Source organism: Penaeus vannamei, chromosome 7, assembly GCF_042767895.1.
Source record: "Penaeus vannamei isolate JL-2024 chromosome 7, ASM4276789v1, whole genome shotgun sequence".
Classification (NCBI taxonomy): Eukaryota; Metazoa; Arthropoda; class Malacostraca; order Decapoda; family Penaeidae; genus Penaeus; species Penaeus vannamei.
Window position 1 is genome coordinate 416819 of NC_091555.1, and position 11196 is coordinate 428014.

The 11196-nt window shown below is 41.6% G+C and overlaps 1 protein-coding gene across 5 annotated transcripts in view; it reads left to right on the forward strand.

Annotated features, from left to right (window-relative positions):
- The window catches only part of LOC113808513 (zinc finger protein 706), an 11519-nt gene extending 323 nt beyond the window's left edge, over positions 1-11196 (forward strand). Inside the window, exons 1-3 of one of the 5 annotated variants that reach the window (XM_027359938.2) lie at positions 1970-2212; positions 9058-9209; positions 9448-11196. In XM_027359938.2, coding sequence (XP_027215739.1) covers positions 9066-9209; positions 9448-9537 — 234 coding nt within the window. In that variant the 5' untranslated portion in view covers positions 1970-2212; positions 9058-9065 and the 3' untranslated portion in view covers positions 9538-11196. Of the gene's footprint in view, positions 1-1969; positions 2221-8575; positions 8607-9057; positions 9210-9447 lie in introns of those variants that run through there. The other 4 variants (XM_027359940.2, XM_027359939.2, XM_027359937.2 and 1 more) reach the window with 4 other exon arrangements.

An 11196-nucleotide genomic window follows, 5' to 3' on the forward strand; every position in this document is an offset into this window, starting at 1 on the left:
CTGTCTGGTTATTATTAGTATCATTATTATGATTATCATCATGAATATTATTATAACAATTGCTACTAGCAGCAGCAGCACCAGAAGCATAATCATATATGCAGTTCCTAACACTATCATATCACAGATTTCATCTTTATCGTCATTATCATCAGCATCATTATCATTACCCTTATAGTAGTTCCTGTCGTTATGGATCACACTATTCACAGTTGTTGTTGGCAGCACCGTCACCATTCCTAGCATCACTCCTGGTAGCTGTTGTTGCTGCAACAATTAGGGAGGCAGCGCACACCTGCACTGCGACTGGTATCATGACAAAAGCTATTCTCCTTGCATCACGTCTCGCGTCGTATCCTTTCCTCATTTGACTCAATCCTCGCCTCTCCTCATCCACCCGTCGTTTCATGTTTCCCGTTCGTCCTCTCATTTCCTCTCCTCCTTCGCCTCCCCCATTCATCGCATCGTTTCCTCTTTCTTCCCTTCGTCTCCTCTCCTCGTTCCCCGCCGCTCGCCGAGCCGCCGGAGGAGAGAGCGCATCGGCTGGCCCACTTTCTTGGCCAGACACGATATTGCTGGTCACGGCCGCCCCCCCCCCACCCCCACCCCCACCCCCAATCCTATTTCCACGACCCCTCCCCACCCCCTACACCTCATGCCCCTCGTCACCCCTGCCCCTGGCCATTCCTCTGCCCACTGCCCCTTCGCTTCCTTCTCTTCGGCCAACTCCTTTTCCCTGCCCTTGCCCTCTCTTTGCCCTTTCCCTCTCGGTGTCCCTTCCCCTTCCTCTCGGCCCTTACTCCTTCCCCCTCCCTCTTCCCTCGCCCCTTCCCCTCCTCCCCCTCCCCTCCGCCCCCTATGACCCCCCCCCCCCTCACCCGGTTCTTGCATACCTGAAACCCTTCACCCTGGTTACCTGCGCCGGGGAATGGTGTGTAGTTGTGTCCGTCATTTGTGTTGTGATCTCTTCCTCCTGTCTGCCCCCTTGCTTTTGTGAGTTCATTTCTTTCATCCGTTGTACGTAAAGGGATTTGGCCAGCTTTCTCTCTCTCTCTCTCTCTCTCTCTCTCTCTCTCTCTCTCTCTCTCTCTCTCTCTCTCTCTCTCTCTCTCTCTCTGTCTCTCTCTCTCTCTCTCTCACGTCCAAGTCTCTTTTTTGACATTGTTTTCCAGGGAAATGTGTCTTCATTTTCATTATTTTGATTTAGCGATTATGATGCAACATGACGCATTCCTTCGTCGTTAAAAGTCTCGCAATATGTCGCCATGTGGTGCAACATGCGAGGGAACGTCGATCATTAAGCGTGACTTTTGACTTGTAGCATTTGAATTTAAGATATATAAAAATCACTGTTCGGATGAGAGAAGGCTATGTTTTAATGGGTTGTTGGTGATAAGTTATCATGTGAGAATTAATATATATAGATATCACATGTTAACTCTTATCAAGTTCCCAGATGCGATAAGGTCTTACAGGCCTTTCGCGGGGAATCTGTTCTCATTCTTTTCTTTTTTTGTAATGTTTTCTCTTTTCTATTATCTGCGTAGTGTTTCTTTTAGGAATGACTTTTGAATCTTTAGTGAAAGCCGTCATGGGTTTCGGTGACATAGTTTTGTGGATTAGAAATATTGAGTATAGTAGAGGTATATTTGTTCCTTATTTTACATTTAAGGATGCTTGATTTATTACATAGGAATGTTGTATGTACATTTTTTTTATAAATCAATATGCAAAAATTCCTCCGAAACATAAGAAAATTAATTAACGATGTCCATCTACATCCAAGATCATGAAGCGCAATTGCCATGTTTCATTTGATATAAGGCTTAATATTTTGAGATATAAATGATTTCATCTGTAACATAATGAATACTAATACAACACTCGTATTCAGTACGCTATGCATAACGAAACAAAACGTTAACAAGTAAATCTAATCCTAAAAATTAGTTCTGACACCACAGGATTTGACATACAAAAAGCAACGAAAGTTTTCAAATAAAGAGAAAATTAAGAATTATTGAAGCATCGCAGTCATAGATATAAAACATACCGAGACCGAAGCTCAGTCCAGTGGTAGTAGAAAGTTTCCCTGAAATGAGAAATAAATGAGAAAGAAAGTGCGGCTCGGCAGCGGTGGATCTTCGTGTGCTTCGTAGTAGCGGGAAAACAATCGGCGAAGTAAGAGCAGCTTCTGTGGCTCCTTTTTCGGGTATCTATGTGAGGAATTCTTGATTTTGGGGGGTTCCTAAGGGCTTTTTTCGGTATGTAGGAATGTGTGCTACATATTGTGGTACTGAGGGAGAGAGAGGTAGAGGGGCTGGAAGAGCGAAGGCCAGGAGAGAGCAGCGGAGATGGCAGTGTGTCGTGAGGCATGGGTGCAGGTGCCGGGGCCAGTGGAGGCCTATGTCGCTGGCCGCCTTTTCTCTCCTGGCGCTTGCTCTCGAAGCCTGCGTCGTGGCCGGAAAACGGCTGGGCCAGGCCGTCGCAGGGGAAAACTTTAGCGGGGGGATTTCGGGGTTAGACGAGCATTAGAGGGAAAAAATCTGAAGAGGTGATAAGTGGTAATCAAAAAGTGTGAGGTATTCGAGTTGTAGGAATGCAGCTTTCAGGCTGCGTTCGGAACTCCTCGTCTTGCTCGTCCAGACAACTTGTCCAGGACCAGCAGGACAAGTGGGCCGCGTTCGGAACCTCCAAGACCCTTTCTGCCCAGAATGCAAGCGGTTCGAATGTAAACATTCACTTTTATATCTTACCTGTGTCATTATTTTACACGCTGCATAGGTTTTGTAACTTCTTCGATGCATGTTTAACTTACCTGTAACTGACAATTACAAAGATATCCTTTGTTAATTCCAGTAAAGGGCCATAAACTTACCCATCAGTATCTTGTGGTTACTTGCAACTGTCAGTATTTACATACAAAAGTTACTGTGACATTCTCGTCCTGCTCTCCCACTTTCGCAGGAGGATGAGATAGACGAGATAGTAGAGGTTCTGAATGGTCAAAGCATCATGTCCAACTGGACTGGACGAACAGGATGTGCAGTTCCGAACGCAGCATTAGAAAGGACGAGCCCTGGGCGGTGGTTTCTTTTGGGGAAATCAGGAAGAATGTAACCAACCTGTGATAGCTTTCTTATCACGACTTTTTCTTTTAATAGGCTGAATTCTGATGAAAGGTCTAGTCTTGGTTGCACTGTAAACAACCTTCACTTTTGGAGCAAACAATGAGAACTGTCAAATTTACTGGGAGATGGTAGCAGTGCACAAGCATGGATGTACCATGTATTTCTAATGAAATTATGGTACATGTATTTTAAAATCAATCCCATCATGTATTTATAAAATGAACATTTAATAAATGCATATTTCGTTAAAATTTCATATAGATTGGAATACAGAAATACATTTTACTACAGAGCACTTCTAAGAAATTTGACGTGCTGTTACGAGCTATATGTGCAAAAAGTTTGTGGGGTTCCCACTTAGCTAAGTTGTTCGCTTCAATGTGAGATGGGCTGGACTTTGTCGCTGGAGGTGCATGTGGACTTAGTCTTTGCGCTGCATTCTGCATGCCACATTTTTGTTGTTTAACCCACTAGCAACGGTACATTTTCAAGCCTAAAATAATGTTTTCCGGGCGGCTTCAAAATCGGCAGGTGGGTGAGTCCAGTAACCTGCCCATGTGCCGCCTGCAACAGGCAACAAAATCGGGGCCAAGTTTGCTGCTAATGGGGGGTTTCCGCGCAATAAAACCTACATATTTGGATTGTACAGAGTGAGAGGAATCCAACGATACCAAAATTGTTGATATCGGAGAGGCGAAGGTAATATAGAAAATTACCCAATTTACTTTTCCGGGTGTCTCGTGTGTGACACCCATCATAAGTGGGTTAACTTGAATAGGTTCGCTTCTGGAATCAATTTTGATAACAATGTATGTAGTTTTTCATTGCCTACAATGCTATGATGTTCAGTTTTCTCTTAGTTGGTGCAATTCTTTCATATATCTATACAGTTATCTTTAATTATCTGTGTATTGTGTGTTTCACACTTTCATTTGCCAGCCACAAGATTTGACAGTTCAGAGCTGGTGATTTCATGGCAGAATGCCAGTGAGAATCATTACGTTACTTGTGTTTAGTTGATTCTGAGTTATTCGGAAGACTATACAGTGGGAACATAGAAGAAATATAATTTAGTAACTGTCCCAGTTTAATACCTGAGCCCATAAAGTGTCCCAAATGCAGTAAAAAGGATTGAAATCTAAGCAATCCAGACAGTAGAAAGAAAGGAACAAAAGTTTGACGTTTCCATATAATATTTAGTTTACTATTTTATGGTGTGAACGTACATACCAAGGTAAAGAGAATGTTTTCTGGGGTGTGTTGGGGGCGGAGACCCCATCAACCCTCCTCTCGGGCAGTGCCCAGAGGGTACGATTAGTCTCAACAACATAAATTGTTAGATTAGGCTCATTTATTGTTCAGTACATATTTTAGGGGGGGTTGGAAAGTGGGAATTCCTGTAGGTTTTGCCAAAATTGGGTTGGGTTCCTATTGAGTTTTTGAGTTTTGGCACCCCAGTCTATAGAATTTGAAAGATGGCAGGTATTTCTGTAGAGTTTCATTAACCAATTTTAAGTTTCTTGTGCTGGTTTTACACATTTCTCTTCTCAATACTTCTTATTTAAGCTTGTTTTCCCCATAATTTCCCTGATGTACTTCATGCCTTCCCCTGCTATTGGGACTATCAAAATCAAGATCATTGCTGGAGAAATGGTCCCCCATTTTTTTATAGAAATATTTGCCCTTATGACCCCCCTCCCCCCATTTCACGAGGCATAGCTGTTATTCCCTCACCTCAGTTTGTTTCAAAACTTGATTGCCAATCTAGTAAGGGGGAAGTATGATTCATGAATATAATTGATTTGTAATATATGCATTTATAATTTGTCTTCAACTATTTTGTTGGGCTTTTTTTGTCCAAATCAGATTTCCTGCCTTCCTCCTTGCAGTGCAATCCCCACCAGCATATTTATTTTTAGTCAGTTTAAGATATAGATAATTATAATTGACATAATCAATTATAATTATCAGGTATTAAAGAACTTGCAACCAGCAATTGAGGAAGGAAGCAGATGCAAAACTTGTTTATGAAATTACAGCTTGTACTCGTTAGCCAGAGCTTAGAGATCTGATGCATAAAGTGATGCTCATAGGTAGGCTTGTGATTTCCAACCAGTGAACGTGGCAAAGTTCACTAGTGACATTTTAACTGCTTTTTATCAGTTATGTAAAAATTGATATGATACCTGGATTATTATGAACATATTAAAATCAAAAGTCAGTGGGCAATAAGCATTTGGAAACGGCAGCATTTGACACCATGTCCTTGAAAGGGTTGGAGACTTCTGTTTGGTGAAAGTAGAGATTTGGTTACAATCAGAAGACATAGAAATTCTTTCTTCAGAATGGTATTTTCCACATGCTAATTAACAATTCATATAGTGGCCCTCACTCATCGTCGTGGGAGGGCTTAGGAGATGGGGACTGAGACCCAATGTAGAGGATTACCCCTACCTTGGGCCTTAGCCCTTGCCTCGACTAATTTTGCTTGGTCCTTTCTTCTCTTCTTTCCTCTTCCCTATCTTCTTTATTCCATTCTATACCATTCCTAAGGTGTGAGAGCCATGCTGAAAGGATGAAAGGCTGGCTTTGTGTCAGTCACGAACACCCACTGGGAGCCAAGGGCACGGTATTCCCTTGGTTAATTACTTAGCCCTTACCCTTGATGGGGAACCCTGAGGGGTAGACTGTTTCTTTTCTCCAGTTTATTCAGGCACACCATGACCAGTAATGAAGATTTTTTACCCTTAATAGAGGCATTAAGGCTTGCTCCTTCATCAAATAGCCTATCTGAATTTGATTTTGATGGTTTTCCAACCCTGCCCCTCCTTTGACCATGGCTCTGACCACTGATACTAATACCCCCTTCTCGATGCTTACGAACAACTCTAACCATTCTGAAACACCCACCCAGGTTATTACTCAACTCCTAGAAAAAACCTCTTCCTCATCCTCAACATTCTCCTCTTCGTCTCCTGCTGCACAACCCTCTTCAATGTCAACCTCCTCTTCCCTTATCACTACTATTCATCGTTATTGTCCTCCCCCCCGCAGAACTACTCCACTCCACACTACCCAATCTTCCTCTCGCCCACGTTCTTCTATTGCATCTACCTCTGCAAATCTTCTGAGTACCCTTATTTAGCCCAGCCAAATGGGATCGATTCTTTGTGATTCTCCCTACAGCCTCCTATTCTGAGAATACCCTTCTCTTTCGGCAGTGCCTCCAGAAACATGTAGGCAAGGTTACCTTTCACAGTCGCTGTGATTGTTCTCTCCTTGTCATGGTTATAACTGAAGCCCAAGCTCATGCACTATCTTCCCTAACTGACCTTACTGGCAAGCCCATTCAGGCTGAACTTCACCCAACTCTTAACCCACAAACAATGGGTGTCCCACATATGAGACACCCCAAAAAAAAAAAAAAAACATTGCTGGGCTTCCCGCCAGTGTGACGCTGTATCGGGGCTCACACTCCGATGCAGCAGCGGGCTGCTGGAACCATTTCTCTTCCCCCAAGTGCTTCTCCCATGTATAACAAGGACTGGTCAGACTGTGAAAATGAACTACTTTCTTGCAGTACAGTGTTACATTCTCTTTCCCAGAGGCCAACGTAAATCCCATGTCAATATTGCCAAGATTAGCTTCCACAGACAAAACCTCCCCCATGAGGTTTATATTATTGGATTATCCTATCATGTCCAACAATATCAACCCCTTCCTCATCAATGTCAGAAATGTTAGCGTTTTGGCCACCTAGCCAAACATTGTTGCTCCACAGCCCGCTGCCCTCTGTGTGCCCAACCTGATCATGACTGTTCAAATTGCCCTGCTCAGTCATATACATGTGCCAATATTTGAGACTCCCAGAATATGTTTTATAGGAGCTGCCCTGCATATAAGTTTGAATGTGAGGTAGCAGTCCTCTACGTGAGGCCAGACAGGAAACACAGCAACAAGGCTTTTCTCTCTCAACTTATTCCAAAACAGTCCTACGCTCTGCTCCCCCACCATCTACACAAGATATTTCTGCATCTCCCCAGGTATCTTTTCACTATACCCAAAACCTACGTCCTATGTATACTCACCCTATCCACCAGTCAAATCCATTTTCTATCCTAAATCCAGATACTCCAATCTCTACCACTTCCCGGATACCTACCCCTCCTCCTCACTTTAGTTGTCATATCAGACAACCTAAACGTTCCACTCCATGCTTTCCTACTACATTCTCCTAAGCTTTCCTCTTCATCTGTTCCTCAGATATCCATCTCCTCTTCTCATCCTTGTAAGAGAACCTTTGTTTCTCAGTCCTCTATACCAAATTCCCCTCCAGAAACCCTTGAAGATGTCCAAAACTTCCTAAAGATGGCACAAGGGAACACTTCGCTCCCTCATCCACCCCCCAATCCCTTTTTTCCTATTCCTGCTACATTTAAAGTATTTGCAGATATTCATCCTCCTTCCCAAGTTCCCTCCACCCCCCTTCCTCCTACACCCTCTCAACATACCCCATCCTCTCTGTCACTTACACTTGAATACTCTCACGAATCCCCATTATTACAACAGTGTACTTCTCCAGACCCCTCCTCTACAGATATTTTTCCTGATGCTTCACCATCTTCTCCAGTCTCCCTTCCCAATCCCTGGATTCTTCTCCTACTTCTCCAACAGCCACCTCTGTTTTCCTTGATCAGTGTCCCTGCTCTTTCTCCAGTCACAGATGCACCGCAGTTCACTCAGTTGCTCTACCCCCTTATATTCCCCCAACCCCTTCCCAAAATATCTCATCCTCACCTTTATACTAATTTCTGCTCTAATTCACTTGCTCCCCTATTCCCCCTTTTCACTACCCTACTATCCTATAACGTTCTTAAACCCTTGACATCTAGCACATTTTATCGTAATCTTTTACTCTCCTTTGCCCTTTCCAACACAATATTTTACCATAGTGCTACATGACCTTTGATGTCTAGCACATTTATTTCCAAACATTAATTAATTAATCACCATTGCTAACAATTTGGCTATTCAAATTTAGCAACAATACAATTATTTACAATGAAAAAATCACAAAGAAAGTATCACATCTTAATGTAAGGGTTCAATCAATGAAAATGACAAAAAAAAATCTTGCATGCAATTATCAATGCTTTTGTGACTTTCTGCTTCAAGCCTTCATGCAAAACCCATGCATGGCCAGTTAAGCAGAAACCACTCTGGGGAAACAATGTAACTAAACATGTAGAGGAGGTCTCTCACATAGGCCTAGCACTAGCAATGGTACATTTTCAAGCCAAAAATAATATTTTCCGGGTGGCTTCAAAATCGGCGTACAGGCGAGTCCAGGAACCTGCCCACACGCTGCCCACCATGGGCAATAAACTCAGAGCACGAACTCCAATCTAGTGTCGCACTGGCGGGACACCCGATACTGTTAACTTTTCTGGGTGCCTAGTATGTGGAACACCCATCGTAAGTGGGTTAAGATGTATATACCAAAAATTCCTTACTGTAACCACATAATAGTTTAATTGCAGTTGACAAATGTATTTGAAAGTGTAGATACTGGTTACCTGTTTTACTTGTGTTACATATATTAACTGTTGCTCTTCATATACTGCAGATAGAATTATTCAGTGTGTGGGTTGAATTTCTTATCATCTGTTAAGTGTAATTATTGTTTAAATGAAACTAGTATAAGATATGGGTATGACAATCAGTCCATAGTTATTACATTTATGATTGACTGAAAAAGAAATGAAAATTATTAACAATAATAGTAATTCACACCATCAATCCCTATGAAAATCCTTGCTCAGGTGTAGCATAAAAGATATACCTTTACAAATACAACTAGTTTTAGGTAGCTAGTGTTGAGTGAAAGCCAGCAAAGAACTGATCATTTTCTCTTCTGCTGTGACAGATTCAGTAATGGCTCGTGGACATCAGAAAGCCCAGTCTCAAGCAAAGAACCTTGCCAAGCAGGCGGCTATCAAGTCAAAACAGGGCCACAATGCCAATGCCCAGAAGAAAGCAGCTGCTAAGGCCCTCACCTACCAGTGCCCTGTTTGTCGGGTGAGTTTTGAGCAGTGCTTCAAGGAGAAGGGAATATAGTACATAATTTATTAGTTTTTGTGGAATCATTTTTAGTTGTCTAATCTTCAAAATATTTCCAAATTTAGAGCATGGCATGTATGAATGAAGACGTGATATTATAATTTCTGCCATATATTTGCTTTGTTTCAGTTCTTGACTAGCAGGGTAAGTGATGCTCAAGTATGTCTAGTGGTAAGACAAGTATCTTAATTTCCAGAGCATGATGCCAGACCCCAAGACATTTAAGCAACATTTTGAGAACAAGCATCCAGGGGCTCCCATGCCTGAGGAACTCAAGGACATCTGATGCAATGAAACGAAGAGCTGAGGTTGAACTTGCACACTGTTGGGGCTCCAGCAAGACGTGACCCATCGTCACCTGAATTGTCGGCAGTGTTTAAAAATATGAATCTATTGATCAGGATAAAATAATTATTTGGAAAAGGGTGTGAGAGGCCTGGATTTAAAGCCAATCCAAGATTTCTGACTTAGATTTTCTACTCAGGTGTACACATTTTATTTTCTTCACTATCTTGGAAATGCTAACAAGACTGTTATTGATTTCAGTAGAGCTTAAACTTGATTTTTAGTAGTTTAACAACTCAATAAAATCAGTTTTCCTTTTTTTTTTTCTTTGTAGTTTACATAGAGGTGTTTATTTCAAAGATTCTCAAAATCAGGAAATTACACATTGTATTGGCTCATTACAACTTTGGCAGAACCAAAAATGTACGACGACACAACCTATTGACTTGCAAAAGAAGTCATGATTTGAAGAATATACATTTGATGATAGTCTGTGATATTTAAACCAAAATGCATGTTCATTTCATCATTTTAACATCGGGCCCGTTGCTGTCCCCCTCCGTGGTGCAAACATTGGACTCGGCTGCTCGCTTCATTTAAAGTTATCTGGTAGGAGTTGATGCTGCTACTTGACATTGAAATGGAATTTTTTTTATTATTGTTTTTTTCTTCCTTTCTTTCTTTCTTTTTCTTTCTTTCTTTTCTATGTCAATAATTTTCTTTTTCGGGGAATCCCTGGGTATTTATTTACGAACCCATGATACGTCCCTTTAGAGATTGCCTCAACTTTTTTGATAATCTTTGGTCAGATTTTCCTAAAAGCTCCTTATTTTACCTCATGTCTAGAACAGTTTGTTATGGAAAAGGAAAACATTACAAAGTAAAAATAGACAAAAAAAAAAAAAAAAAAAATACATGAAACATTCTGTATGTGACCTGTGACCACCCATGGTTTTACCTGAAGTGAATTTCAGTGTTCGACCCTGAGGCCTTTGCATAGGCCCTGTCATTATATCTCTGGTAAGTAACATGTAGATGATGCTAAGAAGACATTATCTCCATAGGCATTTGGTCCTCAGTGCTTGTCTAGCAAGTTTTTCTTAGTATTTCTTTAATTGAGAATTCAGCAAGCACCTGCAGTCACAGGTGGTCTCTTTCCTGTCTTTGCTTGGTTAAAACTTCAGTTTCTGTCTCTCTGCCTCCTCCTTCACATCACCCATTCCAGTATTTGGCTAATATTCAGAGAATGAGAGGCTTTGTGGAGGTGTGCTTTCTTCTGGGTTTGGCTCTCACTGCCTCTGTTTCCTGAATTTCAGCTTAAGCTTCTCCAGAGGACCAACTTGTCCCTCTGTGACTTATTGTATGACTGAATGCAGACTCTCTTTCATTATTATTGTAATTATTCCTTTCTCACATGCGAAGGCCATTTGTTTGTTGAGAAATTGTCATCCTGGGTTCCTTTGCTTGGTTTTGTGCATCTGAAAGTGTACTGTACTTTTTTCTCAATATTTTCAAAGGAATCCCAAATAGTCTGGAGATCTTGCTGTCATTGCCATAAGTGTCATCCCATACACCAAGTAAAAACATTATTAGCTCAAGGTTTTATTATATTTTATATATAATCCATGTAAATCATGGGGATAATAAAAGTGTTACCACA